The 17,954-nt window shown below is 43.7% G+C and overlaps 2 protein-coding genes across 2 annotated transcripts in view; one reads left to right on the forward strand and one right to left on the reverse strand.

Moving 5' to 3' along the window:
• Positions 1 to 40: 40 nt before the first annotated feature.
• Positions 41 to 5,665, forward strand: ndufaf7 (NADH:ubiquinone oxidoreductase complex assembly factor 7). The gene is made up of 10 exons (XM_018660119.2): positions 41 to 423; positions 850 to 1,010; positions 1,102 to 1,182; positions 1,539 to 1,649; positions 2,064 to 2,277; positions 2,452 to 2,510; positions 3,105 to 3,218; positions 4,241 to 4,384; positions 4,852 to 5,025; positions 5,163 to 5,665. Exons 1-10 carry the CDS (start codon positions 357 to 359, stop codon positions 5,382 to 5,384), a joined length of 1,347 nt encoding a protein of 448 aa, XP_018515635.1. The 5' UTR covers positions 41 to 356; the 3' UTR covers positions 5,385 to 5,665.
• A 957-nt stretch (positions 5,666 to 6,622) lies between these two features.
• The window catches only part of LOC108872450 (serine/threonine-protein kinase D3), a 28,237-nt gene continuing 16,905 nt past the window's right edge, over positions 6,623 to 17,954 (reverse strand). Inside the window, exons 5-19 of the mRNA XM_018660122.2 lie at positions 17,311 to 17,468; positions 15,573 to 15,762; positions 15,385 to 15,462; positions 14,704 to 14,887; positions 14,140 to 14,263; positions 13,947 to 14,024; positions 12,550 to 12,826; positions 10,582 to 10,634; positions 10,374 to 10,446; positions 10,142 to 10,248; positions 9,840 to 10,001; positions 9,630 to 9,728; positions 9,273 to 9,540; positions 8,884 to 8,969; positions 6,623 to 8,790 (exon numbers count right to left, since the gene is read on the reverse strand). Coding sequence (XP_018515638.1) covers positions 8,617 to 8,790; positions 8,884 to 8,969; positions 9,273 to 9,540; positions 9,630 to 9,728; positions 9,840 to 10,001; positions 10,142 to 10,248; positions 10,374 to 10,446; positions 10,582 to 10,634; positions 12,550 to 12,826; positions 13,947 to 14,024; positions 14,140 to 14,263; positions 14,704 to 14,887; positions 15,385 to 15,462; positions 15,573 to 15,762; positions 17,311 to 17,468 — 2,111 coding nt within the window. The 3' untranslated portion in view covers positions 6,623 to 8,616. The remainder of the gene's footprint in view (positions 8,791 to 8,883; positions 8,970 to 9,272; positions 9,541 to 9,629; positions 9,729 to 9,839; positions 10,002 to 10,141; positions 10,249 to 10,373; positions 10,447 to 10,581; positions 10,635 to 12,549; positions 12,827 to 13,946; positions 14,025 to 14,139; positions 14,264 to 14,703; positions 14,888 to 15,384; positions 15,463 to 15,572; positions 15,763 to 17,310; positions 17,469 to 17,954) is intronic.

Here is a 17,954-nt window from a genome sequence, read left to right on the forward strand (position 1 = left end):
AAATTTTCTAAAATTAGGAAAAGTATTTTATTGTGAAAGGTTAACCGGATGTTATATCTTTCATTTCATCATTCCGTTAGCATTAGCGTTTAGCTCTTATACAAGGACTTTGTAGCTTTTATCTAGTTTAAACAAAAGTCGGGAACAAATTAACTCATTTTTATGTGTATATTTTCTACCCGAAACTAAACAGTGTTTCAGGTCGCGGATCTTTGCGTCTTTAGCCGTTAACGCACGTGTAGCTAACGTGGCTAAGGCTAACCGGCTAGCAGCTAATCCTGTCAGAGGGCAGAAGTTTGTCAGATAATGCAGAACAGACAAATATAATCGTTGTATTTAGGTGAAGATAGAGGAGAATGAGGGTTTCACTCGGTGTTAAAACACAGCAGCTGCTCAGCAGAGTCTTCAGTCCATCAGCAGCAGGTGAGACCTGTCGTGTTCCATTTAAACACCTTTTCATTTGATTAGATTAATATTAAATGTATTAAGAGCTGCTTTCTGTCAAATTAAATTCTACAGTGAAGTCACTGGATTATACTTGGTAACTCTCATATTTAGAGAGAGATGTTACTGTCGGAATATAGTTATAACAAGGGGCCAACTTTAACTTTAATTTCATTTTTATAACCAGTCATTCATAGCTACATAAATTTCAAGTCAAATACAGAAATAAACTGAAAATTTTATTCAAATTCTGGTCAGAAAAGCTCATTTAAATACACCACATGACCACAGGAAGCCAAACTCTGGGAGGTAAAAGATGTTACTTTTACTTTTTTGGGGGTAAAATGTTCCTTTACGTTCCTGAACGTCTCACTCAGGCTCGTTTTAAATGTCTGTGTTTGACAGTGCGATGGCGAGCAGCTCAGACCAGACCCCTCTGCAGCTCCTCACCTGACGAGGAGCAGCCCAGACCGTCCATGCTGCGACACCTGACCTCCAAAATAAAAGCCACAGGTCCAATTTCTGTGGCCGAGTACATGAGGGAGGTGCTCACCAACCCTGTGACGGTAGGTCACGACCTCTGACCCTGAATCTGGTCTGCAGGTCCTGGATCAGAGTAAAAACAGCCAAAGTCTTGTTACCTTTTTGTCTTCACAGGGTTACTACGTGAGGAACAACATGCTGGGACCAGAGGGAGATTTCATCACATCACCAGAAATCAGTCAGATATTTGGAGAGGTGAGGCTGAATAATCTGTGAAACATAATTCAACCTCTCTGCTCAACACACTCAGGCTCTTTTCAACGTCACAGATGTTTTGTTACTCATGTTACTGAGTTAGTTCATTGACTTTATGACTCAGTTTATTCTGGGAGTTCATTTGAGATGAATACATCTGCTTCAGTTCAGTATTTCTCTAAATGTTGAATATCAGCTGTTTCAACTGTAACTAAAAGATCCTCAAAGACGTGAAGAGAAGCTGATTTTTGAAGCTGATTACTCAAACATCAGCTGGTTTATCATGTAATTATTTCGGTCTGAATTCTGTCAGAAAACCGGTGGTAATAACTTGATGTTTTTGTTCTTGCGTCCAGCTGCTCGGCGTGTGGATCGTCAGTGAGTGGATGGGGGCAGGTGGACCCAGACAGCTGCAGGTGGTCGAGCTCGGACCTGGGAAAGGATCGTTGGCCAGCGACATCCTCAGAGTGAGGACTGACTCCTTTTATTTATCTCAGCTGCAGGACGTCACGCTGGTCCTGAAAGAGTAAAATTCACTTCACAGATTGTTCATCACATCAGATATACAGACATTTATATTCCCTGGTAACTGGACACTGTGGTCTTACTGCTGTTTTAAGGACACAATGATCTTTATTTGTAAAGTTTCAAAGGGTACAGTCATGTCAGTTGAATGTTTCTGCAGCAGGGGGCGCTGTTTGTCTGTATGTGTGTGAACAACAGATGCAGCCACTGGTTACGTTTAAAAAAAAGTTATTTAAAAGTTATATGTTTCAATGGGTTTAATTAAAAAGCCTCCAGATGAACTTCCTGTATCTGTGCTGGTGCTAATCATCACTGAAGCTGCTTCACGCTCAGACCTGTGATCACCTTCCCCTCAGGTGTTCGGTCAGCTGCGCTCAGTGCTGGGTGACGTCTCCGTGTCGCTCCACCTGGTCGAGGTGAGTCCGGCCCTGAGTCGGCTTCAGGCCCAGAATCTGACCGGGGACGGCAGCAGGGAGGCGGACGCCGAGGACGAGCCGGTTTACCGTCGTGGGGAAACCGCAGCCGGACTCCCGGTGTCCTGGTACCGCCGCTTAGACGACGTCCCCAGAGGTACACAGAGTTTCTACCAGAGAGCTGGTTTTAAATAACAAGTCCTGACATGTTATTCCCCTGACAGTTCATGTAGACGACACCAGAAACTCTCCTCAGTCATACACCATGAAGACATATTTAAATGCTATTTAATGCTAACTCTACCCTTACAGTTTCTCTCTTCTCTCTCAGGTTTCAGCATCTTTCTCGCTCACGAGTTCTTTGACGCTCTGCCCATCCACAAATTCCAGGTACAGTTCACAGCTGTTATGAGCAGATTCATATTTTTATTAACATCTGTTTGTGGAAAAATGAAGAAAAATCCAGGTGAAAACTGCGTTTCATCTCAGTGTCCTCGGGCTGCAGCAGCATACACTGCTACCACACTGTCATGTGTTTTGATATTTTAACCACCAGATGGCGCTAAAGTGACACAGCGACGATATCTAAGGAAATATGAAAATAACGCGACAGTATCAGCCAGGAGATCATTCAGCTTCGTTTGTAGTTTCAGTCTGATGTTCTCAGTTTGTACCGGTGTGATTCACACTGACCTCACATTTGATTTGTGTCCAGACTCATCAGGTTTTGAAGATCCAGGTGCAGGACAGTGAGCAGATGTGACTGTCTGTGTGATAGGAAGAAAAAGAAAAACACATTGAAATCAACATTTGAGTCATATTTTTATAACCTGCTCTGCTTTGTCACACTTAGAATGAGCCTTGATGTTTAAATCCTGTAAAAGCAGATTTATCTTGGAGAAAACCGTCAGACATGTTTCTCTGGTTGCAGTGTCCTCACACACAGTAAACCCGTCCTTTTATAAACCCCTTTGTTGTGGACAGAGGACGGAGAGAGGCTGGAGGGAGGTGTTGGTGGACATCGACCCGGAGAAGCCGGAGCAGCTGAGGTTTGTCGTGACGCCGGCTCCCACCCTGGCCTCGTCCACACTCGTACAGGTAAATCTCCTGGGGTTTGGTGATTGTTGTCGATGTCAATAAAAAGTCCGATCTCAGTTTTCTGGTCGGTCCAAAGCCAAAGAGAACTGGAGAATATTTGGTGTTTCTTCAAACAACTTATGATCAATAATGACCTTTCTGTGTGTCGACCAACTGAAAATACATCTTCAACAGAAATGTGAAAGAAAAATCTATTCAGACGTTTCTTTTGAGATCTCCATTCAGACTCGCTTATAACAGTGTAGATGACAAATAAAAACTGCAGGGAAATACAAACAAATGTCCTTGAAAACAGTGGATAGAAATCTGAAAAGAAGGTTCAGTCACTCACACACAGCTACAGAGAAAAGTCAGGACTTTTAAAGCTTCACTGAGCTCGAGAAGAGTTGGATTATTTCCACTTTAGAGCAGAAAATGAAGAGCTTCTTTAATCTTTGTGGAAATGAACTCCTCACACTGGCTCTCAGAGGCTGGTTTTACAGCCTCCATCTGGTTTTTATTGCCCACATCTCTACCATCTATACGTTCACAGCCTGTTTGATTTGGCTTCTCTGGCTCGGCTTAGTCACTTTGAACGTCCTGCCAGAGGCCTGACATCGTCACCCACCACCACCATCATCGCCAGCCTGTCTGGAGGAAGAACCTGCTGTTAAATCCAGTTTGAAGACTGGGATGAAACTGGAGATTTGGAGGAAACGTTTCTCGTCTGTGTTTTTCAAATTCAGACAAAAGGCTGTTGTAGCTGCTTTTTAAAGTCAAATCAGCCTGAGTATGTGATGTGGTAACGACAAAAACTTAACAGGGAAACTCTTAAAAAGCAGATGTTTGACTCACTTGGATGTGAACTATAAATTCAAGCTGTAATTGATGATTTGTAATCGTGAAATAGTGAAGAAAATCTACAAGGATACCAAACGACCGCAGCAGTCAGACTGTGGTCAGTGTCTCCAGCAGAGATGAACTGACTGAAGTCATTTAGTATTGATTAAGTGTCTGTGTGTGTGTGTGTGTGTGTGTGTTAGGTGAATGAAAAGCGGAATCACGTGGAGGTGTGTGCGGAGGGCGGGGTCGTCGTCCAGCAGCTGGCCCGGCGGATCGCAGGAAACGGCGGGGCGGCGCTGATCGCAGACTACGGCCACGATGGAACCAAGACGGACACGTTCAGAGTACGACAGACGTTTTATTTACACCTCACACACAACCAGAGTTATTATCCTCTGAAGAAACGAAGGAGCAGATGACTGGAGTCTGTAGCTGGAACCACTTTGTTTATCCTCAGCTGTCGTACTCCTCGTGTCTTTGTGAGGAGCAAAGTGAGATTTAGACCCCAAAGTGAGGACGTTTTGTCCGGTCCTCTCTTCAGTTACAGTCGAAGGAAACAGATGTAGGAAGTGGTGAAGCTCCTCTGCTGCAGGCGGAGGGGAAACCAGGGTCGACGGGCTCCTCGCTCCTCCTCCCTTCTCCACCTCGATTTTCATTTTCCCAGTTTTTATCATCAGAAGTTTTTTTGTCCTTTAAACAGACAGTGTTCAGGTGCTGAGGTCACTCTGTAAATCTGGATTTCCTGCAGATGTGAAAATGTAACGCTCATAAAACTCTGTGTTTTCTCTTTGTTTTAATTACCTTTCCTCAGGGTTTTAAAGGTCACCAGCTCCACGACGTCCTGGCCTCCCCCGGCTCAGCCGACCTCACCGCGGACGTAGACTTCAGCTACCTGCGGAAGATGGCTGGAAGGGGCGTGGCCTGTCTGGGACCCATCACTCAGAGGATGTTCCTGAAGAACATGGGCATCGACACACGGATGCAGGTCAGTCTCACGATGCATCAACGTGTGAAGAATCTTTACGTATCTGGCTCTTTAGCTGCCAAATGCTCCAGCTCAGACTGGAGTCCAAAAACAGGGAGAGACTGATGGAGACCTTTAACCCCTGTGCTTCTCTGCAGGTTCTGCTGAGGAACTGCAGCGACCCGTCCACCAGGAAGCAGCTGATCAGCAGCTACGACGTGCTCACCAACCCCACCAAGATGGGCGAGCGCTTCCACTTCTTCAGCCTGCTGCACCACAGCCGCCTCGCCAAACCCAGGAGACCGGAGGGGCTGAAGCTGGAGAAGAAGAGCCCGGCTCCGCTGCCGGTGGCCGGATTCACCGAGCTTGGCTTCTCCTGAGGCGTCTGGAAACAACCGGAAACTCATCTGAAGTTTTCTAGTGGAGCCTGGGAGCTGGGACAGACGGTGCAGGAGATCTGGGAGATTTCTGAAGCTCCGAACGCTCTGATTTGAAGGATCATGTTCTTAGGACAATTCTGTTGTTACAGCTGTTTAAAAACGGACAGTCTCTAAATTAGAGAAGAAAAATAACGCAAGATGATGTGAACTGAAAATACAGAGAAATGTAAAAGCATTTCATATAAAAATGCAAAAAATAAAATTTTTGTGAATTTTTTTGACATTTCTTGTTTAATTTGTGATTTTAAAAAAGCTGCATAATGATGTGAAACAGCCTTTTATCTTCAAAATTCTGCAGCTTTGAAGCCATGTATGAGCCCCCCTCCTTCAGAGCGCACCGACACCTGATATTGAACGACAGGAGTAAACTGTGACACCACCTCAGGTCAAAGGTCGTCCCGCCACAGGAGGATCTCTTTCCCTCCCCCTCGTACGCCGTCTCTCGGCCTCAGTCCACATCTTGAAGCGGTTAGCTGAGCTCACAGTTGTTCGGCAGCCATTCACAACGAAGCCCCGCCGCTCCTCCGGTAGCAATTAAAAGATTCAGTTACACATGTAGGGGGGGTCGCCGCTGCCAAAACAAGCAGCCGTCCTCCAGAGGAGCGGCAGAGCGAGGAGATCATGTTCAGGATTGGTAATTAAATGATCGTTTCCAAACATCCTGCTGTGGATCGTTATCAGCTTTTCCTCTGATTCAGGAGGGTTTCTTTTTTTCTTCTCTTCACCGAGCGGGTTAATTTGATGAGTCTGACTCGTACATTTGGAAGAAATTACAGGATTTTATTGAACCTCTTGGAACTGAAAATATTTTGAAGGTTTCTTGCCTCGAAGCTGCGACGGGACAAAGTCCGAGCCTTTAAATCTGAGTTCAGTTTGAGAGCCGACACAGTTTAAACAGAATTTGACAAATGTCTTGGCTCAGATTCGAAATTAAAATCTAAAGTGAAAACTTGAAGCGGCACATTATCTATCACTTACACAGGTCACATCACGATCTCTTAACACTCTGTATATTTTAAATGATTTAACTCTGCACCATAATGTTTGGCAGACTAAGTAATAAGTCTGTGTATTTTAGCATGTTGCTGGTTTGTGGTTTAGTCTCATTCTACTGTTGCATCATTGAGTTGCTGTGAATAAGAGCACAGGAGCATTAGATGAGTAATTATGAAGTAAAATAAGAGTTTCTCAAAGTTCAGCTTTAATATTTTCCCATCAACATCATCCACATGACGCAAAGTTTCTTGCAAAAATATAAAACGTAAAATAAATTCTCAGGCTGGAGTCAGATCAGGATCAACGACGCTCTACAGTTGTTTTTCTTTTTTCTTCTCAGACACAGAAAGACAGATAATAGCAGCTCGATTCTCAGCTCGTCTTCACCCAAAGTTTAAGAAAGAATCACTGAAAATAACTCTGGATTTGTTTTTCTGCAAAAGTGTAGAATAACCTCACAGTATGTGCAGAGGGATCTTAGGAAAACAAAGTTCCCACAGCAAAAAAATCTGTATTTAACTGAGATAAAACGTCATTTTAACCCTGTTAGCAGCTTCAGAGGCAGTAATATGGGTCTATTAATTCTACTGACATTAAATTTGGTTCAGAAATCCATGATCACAGAAATGCTAGCATGTTCAATTCAAACATGCTTAAACACAGATTTTCCTCTGATAATGAAATGTTATCACATGCTACCATTAGCATGCTAGGTTTGATAGCCAACAAGTTTTCCTAGGAGCAGATCTCTGTGCAGTTAGCTACATAAGCTAAGCTAGGAGGCTAGTTCCTGTATTTACTGTCCGATGCATTCAGGAACAAGTGTTTGAAATGATTTACGTCAAATTTAAGTTCATTTGAAAAACTTTAAAAGGCGGGTTGTGCGTCCCAACATTCATTGTTTTGTTTTGTTTACTAAATCTTTACTATTAAGGTTCTGTGTGTTAAGTTAGCATAACTCATAGTCTGAGTAGCTACAACTATAAAAATAAAATCAGGTTGAAAAATAAAGGAATTCTCACTTTCTATATTGCTATTTCGCATGTTAACATGCTAACGTTAATCTGAGAACGCTAACGTTAGCGTTTCCACAAATACTAGAATAAGACCTACAGGCTGAAAAATACCAATATTCTTCTTAGCATGTTGATATTTAGAATTTAATACATGTCTATGAAATCACTGTCAGTTTATGCATCAAGCACAATGTTTCAAAAGTAGATTAGGAGCTAAAATAATCCCACGTTTCCATCACTCTTTTCTGTTTCTATTAGTTTCATATTGAGGTGGTTTTGAGACAAGATAGGATTTGTAAAAGTGAACAGTCTGAGTTGTCCTAAAAAGGCCACCTAGATTTCAGCAATAAGAATCAAAAAAATTGCGCATTTCAGCCTCTAATTTGGCTGCAAACATTGTTCTTAAACTAAATCTTCATAAAACAAAAGAATCTTTGAAAACCAGAGGATTTTTTTTTTTTATACTTTTGCAGATGTACAAACCAAAAGTTATCAGTTAATTTCTCCTTTAAAAAGAGTTTCCACCTAATAATAGTGCAAAGACATCCCGACAAGGTACGACGAAAAAAATAAAATAAAATATGAAAGAACATCTTCAAGACACAACACGTTGGTTTCTTCTGTTTCTTCCAGTTTCTCAAATAGAACAGGTTTAACTAAATGTGTAAAACAGCTGTCACCTCTCCTCCTCTGCACAGCTTCATCAGATCTAAAATGTTACGACAACATAATAAAAATATGCTATTTGAGCTGAAAAAGTATATAAAGTCTCTAGGTTGGTTTTTAGCTAGCCCTTCTGTGGCTCAACTGGCAGTGAGGACAGTTATTTAAGAGACTGAATGTTGAATCTGGGGGAAAAAAATAAATAAATCTCTCCAGATTTCTCAGGGTCTGTTTGTTATGGCTTTGTAGACAAAAATAGGAAAAAAGTAAAATGTGTAAAAAGTTTCTCAGGACCTGATTTGTTGCCACAGTCACAGTGTCCTCAACAGAGCTGCCCGGCCGACACGTTCTTGTTATCCACGTTATCCAGCGTCGCCGTGGGGACGGCTCAAGCAACTGTCTCCATGGTGACAGTTGCCATAGCATCCGCTGCAGCCGCTGAATGGACTCCTCCTCCGCCGCTTCGTCGTAGGAGATGCTGACTCTCTCCGCGGCCGCTAAGGGTCCTCCTCCATATCGTCCAGGTTCGGGGACATGATGAAGTGTTTGGGGTAGTGCAGGCCTCGCTCATCGGCGTACTCCTCCCAGCGGGCGTCGTCGCTTTCGTGGGTGATGTAGCGCTCACCGCGACGGGTCTCGAACTCCCTGAGGTCCAGCCAGGTCTGGTAGTCCTGCAGAGTGACGACGACAGGGAAAACGTCAAGATTCAGAAAGCAAGGACCTCCTGTTAAATCACTGATATCTGCTGTAGGAGGGTTTGTTACCTGCAGCCAGGGGTGGCTCAGTGATTTGTCCACGCTGTAGCGCTTCCTCATCTTCACCTGCAGCAGGTTGTTGATCAGGTCTGTGGCTGTGAGCAAGAACAAAAACACAACCTTCAATCCACTCAGCTGTGCAGACTCCATGTTTAACTATATATATGATTCAGGATCATTTTAAAACCATAATATTTCCACAAAATTTAAAGACCTAGAGCCTCAAACCATTTCAGCATCTTACAAACGCGGCAACAGTTTCTCCAAAACATCACAGGTGTGAGGTGTTTTTCTGATGTCAACAACTTGTTTACAGCTCTTCATTTATTAGCTGAATGTTATTTAAAACACCAGAATCTGAGACCTGGTCCATGGTAAGATCTCAGACTGCCCCTTACCTTCCTCTGAGATCTCTTTCCAGGGGTTGGGTGGGTACATGAAGGCAGCGTTCTGGATCTGGTCGTTGATGTCTTCGTCCTCGTTGAAGGGGAACGTCCCGCTCAGGCTGACGTAGATGATGACGCCAACCGACCACATGTCCAGAGATCGGTTGTAGCCTTTGCTGCGAAGAACCTCAGGCGCCAAATAGGCCGGAGTGCCGACCACCGAGCGACGGAAAGACTTCTCCCCGATGATACGGGCGAAGCCGAAGTCGCAGAGTTTCACCTGGAGGAAAAAAGGAGATGTGAATGTTTCTCTAAAATAAGACGACAGAGAGAAGAGACGGTGACTGGAGATTTAAGATTTGTTCTGACCTGAGGGAAGGGTTCTGCTGAGGCCAGGAGGACGTTCTCCGGCTTCAGGTCACAGTGGACGATGTTCTTGAAGTGAAGATGTCTGAGGGCGACCAGGATCTGTGGAGACAACGTGTGCAAAGTGATTTAACACTTCATTCCTGTTTGAGATCGCATTAAGACCTCAGTCTGGATTTGCAGTCCAGAGGTTTGTGGTTTGTCGTCACTGACCTGCGTAACCAGGAACTTGGTGAGGCGTTCAGGAAGTCGACTCTTCTCGCTGGATAAAATCATCTCCAACATGTCGCCGTGGAGCTTCTCCATGACGACAAACACCTGCTCCGGTGTCTCAAACATGCACTCCAGGTTAACGATACCGGGGTGGTGGAGGTTCTGTGAGAAACCAGACGAAAACAAATCAAGGAGGAGTTAGTCCTGACGTATTCAAAGAGTTTAATCATAGAAGTGTTGGAGTGTATGTGCAGTTTATTTCTGCTTTATGATCAGATTTGATTTGATTTGATTAAATGTACCTGGAGAATGGCCACCTCGTTCCTCAGCTGACTCTCCTGTTTGGTGGGAAACCTCATTTTGTCGATGATTTTGATTGCGACGTCTCTGCCGGTCTTTCTGTGTTTACCTGCAGAGGACGAGGAAGAGATTAAGTTTGCCGTCTTTATATCTTCCTACATCTTCAGACAGATGAACGATAAAAGGATGTGACCCTGGTTGTATCAGGCTGCCCCTGTTTTCACTGGGTCTTACCTCCGTAGACGATCCCAAACTGTCCGGAGCCGAGGACCTCGTCAGCAAAGATCTGATAGACTGAGCTGATATCCTGAACAAGGACAAGAGAAAAGACGAATGCTGACAGTTTCTACAAAGCTGAATTAAGTCATTTGTTTGTCTGAATTCAAGTTTTAAAATCGTCTTCCTCTCAAAATTGGACAAAAATATAAACTATAAGACTCACCACATTTTCCTGTATCTGGGAGTTGGACACTGATATGCTGACACAAAGCTCCTCTGAGGAGACACAAGACAAAAAGTAGTGTATAACATACTGTGATGTGTACACTCCCTAACGTACTGTACAGCAGAGACGTGTGGGGTTTTATTTTTCTAACCTTTCAATCATTAAAATCTCATTTCCTACGTTTCCTTGTTTAATGAGGGATAAGATGATGGAGGAGATTTCCAGCCGAGATCAAACCTTCAGATTTGTTTGTTCAACACGAGATGAAAGAGCACGGAGGATGTTTCCAGCTGCTGCAACAATCTCAAATCATTTTCCAGATTTCACAAAAATAAAAGCCTCTATTTCCTTTTTTTTTTTGTTTGGTACAGTATGTGTCGCAGCGTGTTAATTCAGACTGACAATAAAAAGCCGGGGGCGCGTTCTGCGAAGAGGAAACCCGCCACTGCGAGTGAGTTTCCACTGACGAGCTGATATTGATTTCAGATCGCGGGCCGGGGGTTTGATCAGGTCATCACTCTGTGATCAATACCTGCAGTCTGATGTAGGTGGACAGCCTTTTGATATTTAGGTCACCGGTTAGGTCATCGTTCAGAGAGTTTATGTAATTTTATCGACAGAGAAGTCGACTGTGGGAAGTTCACACACAGTTTGCACCAACAAAACACTGATTAATTAATTCTTAAAAAGCTTAATGTACAAGGACAAGTTTTTAATGAGATTATTAGAGATCATTTTCCGTCTTTTATTCATCAGAATTTCAGTATGAACCCTTCCTTTCTGTTGTTTTAATTTCCTGATGCTGCCGTTTGCTATTAATAAAAAACTTCCATCTGTTTCACAATAAAAGCCTCCAAAGAGTTCAAAGTAGCACAATCCAATTTCATTCACTGTGAAGTTTCACGTCCAGCAGCTTAAAGGAATAGTTTGACATGAGACCACTGATAACAGTTGGAGGTGATTAGCTTAGCTTAGCATAAAGACTGGAAACAGAGTTTTAAGAAGCTGTTTGATCATTTCACCTTCTCGTTCACATTTTAATGTTTAAATATCAAAGATTCTGGATCTCCGTACTGGAAGTACTCAGATAAACACATGACTGTGAACGCAGCATCAGTGTCTGCGTGTCTGCTGATCACTATTCAGAGTTTATGTAACTTTATTGACACTAATGTATCTGTATCCGAGCTCCAGAGCATTTAATTCTGCAGTTTAATGTTTACCTGCTTTGTTTTTGTCATTACTCTTGTCATGTATTATTACAGTGACAAACACACACTGTTTTACTGTTTGTCATTGAGACGTTTAAGCTCTGTTACATCATCTGTCCATTAACTTATTGATGTAATTTCATTACAAAAAAAAACCAAAAAACATCCATTTTTGGAAAGAAACTGACGCTCGACGTTAATTACGCAACAGGTGGAGAACACGGCTGACTACATCCTCTAAACCACAACCACAAGTCTTCCATAATGGCTAATGGTTATTTTGAGGTCCATTTAGTCATTTAGTGCTGGAAATCTCATTTTGGGATGAAACTTAAAACTCCTGTTTCCAGACAAAAAAAAAGATACTTTAACGTGAGATGAAGCAGAAAATCCTCTGAAATCCCTTCAATCATGTTAAAATGTCAGCGGGCGGTCAGTCTGAGTGTGTGTGTGTGTGTGTGTGTGTGTGTGTGTGTGTGTGTGATGTGGGTTGTGTAACAGTCGTCTCCTGAAACAATATTTAGAAGCTCTTCACAGATAAATCCACGCATCCATTAAAACACAAAAACATTTCTGAGTCTGATCTGATTTGGGTTCGGCTTTCTTATAAGAATCAAGCAAAATCTGCCTTTTTGTTAAATATTAGTTGTCAATAAAGATTTGTTTGTTCAAATATGAATTCAACATTGTCTCTGCTGCAGCTCTGACAACTTGTGCAAAGCCTCAGGGATCATTTTAATGTGTTGTCACTCACTGTGGTCCTTCCCCTGGCCGGGCCCGGTGCCGACGCTGGCCTTGGGCGTGACGGGCATCAGCGCCTGTCGGATGGCCTTCTCCCAGCTGTGGCCCACGTCCCGCCCCACGCCGGACGCCGCCAGGACGGGGTTGTGGTACAGGCCGCCGTTGTCCTCCCCGACGTAGTACACCATGCTGGCCGTGATCACCTCGAAGCAGTGCGGGTTGCTGCCCTGAGGAAGGCTGCCGAAGTCCTGCGCCAGCTCCACCTGCAGGATCTCGGACAGCGGGATCTCCTGTGGTCGGTCAGGAGAAACAGAACGTCGCAGAGAACATTTAGACTCCAAAGTTATTTCAGCCAATAAGAAACATCCACAAGGTCTTGAGATGATCCAGAGGACACAGTTTCAGCCTCCATCCTAACACCTCTCCTCTCTTTGCTGAACTGTGAGACGCTCTTTGAATTTCAGTGTTTAAAACTTCCCTTCCTTCCTTTTCTGGCAGAGTGCAGCCTCCCTCCACCCGTCCAAAAACCCTAAACCCTGCCAGATCAAACACATAAAGGAGAACGGCTTGGTGGTGTCTTTATGCCCCTGAGTGACTGAACGTCTTGTGTTTTGCCAAGTCACCTCCCACCCTCCTCCACTTCACCACCACCAACCACGCCCTCAAATCAGCATCAATTCACCACGCGCTGATTAAAGGCAGGACGTGTCTCGACCGCTTTAGGCACGAGGCAGCGTGGCAACGAGCCAGAGAGGCGGCAGGGAAGCGACCCGAGGTCCTGAAACCGCATCAGACCACCACCCCTCTCACCGCACTCTCGCTTTCTCTTCAAAGGTTTCTGCAGCGCTTTGTGGTAAAGGTCAACAGGTCGCTGGCAGACACAAGATGAAAGGAGGTGGAGTAAGAGGAAGGTGATGGAGAACGAGAAGAGCTGCAGCTGCATCGACCTGAATTCACAATCACATCATCACTTTATGTTTTGAAGAAACAAATTCTCCTACTTGGAAATTTAAAGCAAAATAAAAAACTTTTTGAGTTCAGCCTAAGACTAACTTGTTAAATGAGTTCAAACTTAACTCATTTTAACAAATCTATAACCAGGTGTTCCGAATAAACTGACAGCAGTTGATTTTGGAAATGGATAAACATGTCTCCTGCAGAAAGAAACAGCGTTTAACTCACCACATAAGTCGTAAATGTCATTTAAAAAATGAAAATTTTATAAATTTTTATTTTCCTTTTCCAAAACTTCTTAAATAACTGATAAGAATAATCACAGTGAATAATCCGGTTGTGAGTCGACAGTGACGGAGCCGAATGTTATTGTATGAACCCGACTCCCTCCGTTCTCCTCACGTTTGTTTTGGCTCGAGCGGCTGAAACCAGATCTGGTCCGACTGGGTCTCCTACCTTGTAATACTTGGCTCCACTTTCATTCTGAAACAGAGTCAGGCTCTTACTGTCCAGCCTCCAGTAATGTCTCTTCCTCTGCAGGGAAAAAGAAAAACACATCATCAGGCAGAAGGTTCGACAGATATACTAAATTAATAATCATGACGTCAGTTACTGTTTTATCAGGTGTATGTTTGGTGTGTCTTCTCACCAGGTTGTCCCGGTTGGTGTAGTGCACCATCCATCCCTCTTTAACCACCGTGGAGCTTTTCCTCTTGGTGTGTTTGATGGACTGAACCACTCGCATCAGAGGGATGTTGCTGCTGGTGGACGGGCTGCATGAAAACCAACAAAATACACACAAGTTTTTACTGTCTCTGAACACAAAATATGGAGGAGGGTGGAGCTGTTGATTCATACTGAACCTTCCAACTATTGAAATTCCCTCGAGGTTTTGTTTTGTTTTGTGAGGCCTCAGTGACCTTGACCTTTGACCTTTAACCACCAAATTCTAATCAGTCTTCTAACTGAATGTTTGTACCAAACTTGAAGAAAATCAAGAAAGAGAGAGAGATCAGCTATAAGCTGTAAACATGCAGGTCTACAGGATGTTTTCAGTTTTTGGAGTCAGTATTTATTAAAGCTTCAGAAGTAATTCTTCTTTCTACTAACTGTGGCTCATTTTGGTGAGAAAATAGACTGATATCATTTTTTTTACACACAAAATAGCAAGAATGTGAGGATCAGGTGAAGTCCAGAAAGCAGGAGACGTCACCTGATGGCTCTGAGCGTCTCGTCGTCTTTCTCGCCGTCTGTGCAGGGACCCTCGATGAAGAAGAGCTTGTCCTCGGGCGTGGACGGCTCGTCCTGCTCGTCCATGCTGTGACCTCCATCGCTGTTGACGTCACAGTTGTCCACCTCCATCGTCGCCTCGGAGTCCAGACTGGGACTGGTCGGCTCTGCAGAAAATCAAAAGGTCAAGGTACAGCACCTACAACTGACGATTTCATTAAGCTGCAGTTCCTCTAACAGCCACCAGGGGTCGGCTACGACAAAAACCTGGAAACTGCATGAAGGGAACAGGAAACGTTTTGTGTTTTAAAGAGAAATTTAAGAAATTGGACCTACAGTATGTTTGTCATGTGTTGTAAGCAGATATGCACAGGTCAGTGGTCAGAGCGAACGAGAAGCTAGCTGATTAGCATGCTAACTTCAGTAGAAAATAAGAAGTGATAGAAACAGAGGCGAAACAAGCTAACACAGGCATGAAGTCTAATGCTGAATGTTTCTTCTAGACTGGTAACTTAAACAGCTGTTAATGCTAACGTTAGCTGTGTAGCAAAAGCAAAAACTTCTAGCTGTATAGCACCTTTAAACATGCAGGCCAGTTCTACACACCAGAGACAACAGATAAACAGCTAAACAGGACTTTTCCTCCGATGTGAAACCAACTCACCTCCGTTAAAGTCGACCTCGCCGAGACAGTCTCGAGGAACTTTGGCTGCACATCTCTTATGGCAGTTAAATTTACAATCTAAAGAAGAAAAACAGAAACACAACCTCAACGCATTACAAACAAATCATCCTTGAATGAGAAATTAAGAGAATATATTGTTAATTTGATCAAAGTGCAAAGGTCATCACCTTTGCACTGCATCCCCTGGCGGAACAGTCCCTTCAGCAGGCGTTTGCAGAACTGGCAGATGGTGGGACGGGTGTAGGTGTGGACGGAGAAGGTGTGAGGGACTTTGACCCGACCCAGGACCATCTTCTCCATCCAGATGGGACGACCGCTCAGCAGGGAGTTACGCTTACCGGCGCCCAGGAGGGGGCGCTGTTGATGGAACCAGGAGGGAGGAAAGAGTCGATTAAACATCGAGTGTAACAAGTTTCTACAGTCAAATAACGGCTACAAGTACATGGATTTATTAACATCAATATCACATTTTTATAAGTACGTCCCAGGTGTATTTTAAGGGATTGTTTTTAAGACTGCAGATGATTTTTTTTTTCCTCCCCAGACTCTAAAGCTAAGTGGAGGAAATGAGGGTAACAATCAGGGTTCACCAGGTTCATCCGAGACATCAGATGTGGAGACTTGTTCCCTCGTCGTCAAAGTAGAACACAGATGAAATCTTTTCTATCCACTAGAACAATGAATGTCCTTGTATAACGTGCAGCTTATAGACGGCAGGAGAGCAGGAAACATGTGACACAATGGGCCTGAATTAGTACAGAACAGTCTGACAATCCACCTTTTTAACATCAAGACTGAACAAAACTTAAAACAAGGAATCAAAGTCCCAATTATCCACAAAGTGCTTTTAAAGCAGAAACATGGATCAGCCCTGAGAGCACTTGGTTTAGTTTACATACTGTACATGAAATGAGGAAACAATGAAATGACTTTAACCTCATAAACTGCTGCTTAAACATGTTTTTGTTTAGTTTTTTTAATGATTACTAAACATTCAATACCACAAAAATCCTACATGAAAGAAGCTTGTGAGCGACATGTTCTTATATTTAAAATAATAGCAGGCTAAATAAGTGCAGTGTAAACACACTCTCTGATCTGAGTAACCTGGTTACTGACGTGTGTGTAAATGCACTGAATGTGAATGGGTTGATGCCGGTGGCAGTGCTGGGTGTGATTTGGGTGAACTGACCCTTTAAATGTGCCGAGTGTGTTTGACTGAAGTTTAGCAGCAGCTGAGAACTGATACTCCACAAACACAACACAACAAGCTGCTTGATTTTTGTGGTTATAGGAATAACTGTGTGTGTGTGTGTGTGGATAACAGTGTGTTTGTTCCAGTCAGTGTGAAGCTCTGTGTTTGAACAGGATGGAAAATCCAGTGGCTCGCCTCCAGCCATCACCGTGTGTGTTCCTGTGTGTGTGTGAGAGAGAAACTACTGGGAACAGTTTGCTGGTTGCACAACGTAGATCTGCGTGTTGTGTTTTCAGTCACGTCATTCATTATGTGTCAGAAACAAAATCAAACTTTCTTTCACTTCACATCGTCGCTGCATGAAAACCTCCTAACTCCACAACTCACAAGGTTTTAACAGGAACTTCATTTAGAGGAGCTGATGTGTGTGAATCTGGGGTCACTCTTCTGCATTTTTCAGGGTCATAAAGCTGCTGTAACCAACACTCATAGTCATAAACCTATAGAGGATTATCTCTGTCTGAATAGAAGATTTTATTACTTCAGTCAACACAATCAGAGCAAAGTTTTTGTGACTCTAAAGCTGAGAGAAACCCTTCCAACCTCTGCAGATAAACTCTCAAATTCTCTGTCGAAAACCTAAACACAGGTCTGACTGGACGCACAGCGACTACCTGCCTCATCAGACCGAGTGACGGCATCAAACCCACCTCTTCCTGCGGCGTCGGGGTGAACTCGGTGGACGGTGGACGGGCGACGAACATGACGGTGCCCGACAGAGACACGTTGGACAGCCGTCTCTTCCTCACGCCGCTGCAGTTGTTGGGGATCTTGAACGCACATCGTTTGTGGTAGTTCAGTCCACATCCTGCGAAGGGAGAAAACGGGGAGTAAAATGTCACGTGCTTCGTCCAACTGACCTGTCAAACCGTATCCTCCTCAAAATGAACAGCCCCAGATTCCTCACAAGAAGGATCGGGACCAAGATCTGAGACCAAACTATCAGCTGGTGCAGATGCAGGTTCAGAGCTCAGGATGTGGTTCATGAGGTTGTTTATCACATTAGAGGCTTAAATCACTGATGACGACGATCAAGGTTGTTTCTTGTCCTTCGCCGCCATCAGTCAGAGACTCTTACCTTCCTCTGCAAACTGCGTTTTAACCATTTCGACCTCGACAAGTGTTACATAAGAGGAAGTCATATTTCTCAGAGCGTCGAGCGTCTCTTTTCTGTCTGCTTGGCATCACTACAGTTAAGATTCACTCCGAGGTTTCCGAGCGCAGAGATCAGAGACTTAAAAGACGAGGCCCTTTGAAAAATAATCGCAGGAAGTCACCGAGTCAATGAAGACAT

This window comes from Lates calcarifer, linkage group LG7_1 (assembly GCF_001640805.2).
Source record: "Lates calcarifer isolate ASB-BC8 linkage group LG7_1, TLL_Latcal_v3, whole genome shotgun sequence".
In the NCBI taxonomy this organism is placed as follows: domain Eukaryota; kingdom Metazoa; phylum Chordata; class Actinopteri; family Centropomidae; genus Lates; species Lates calcarifer.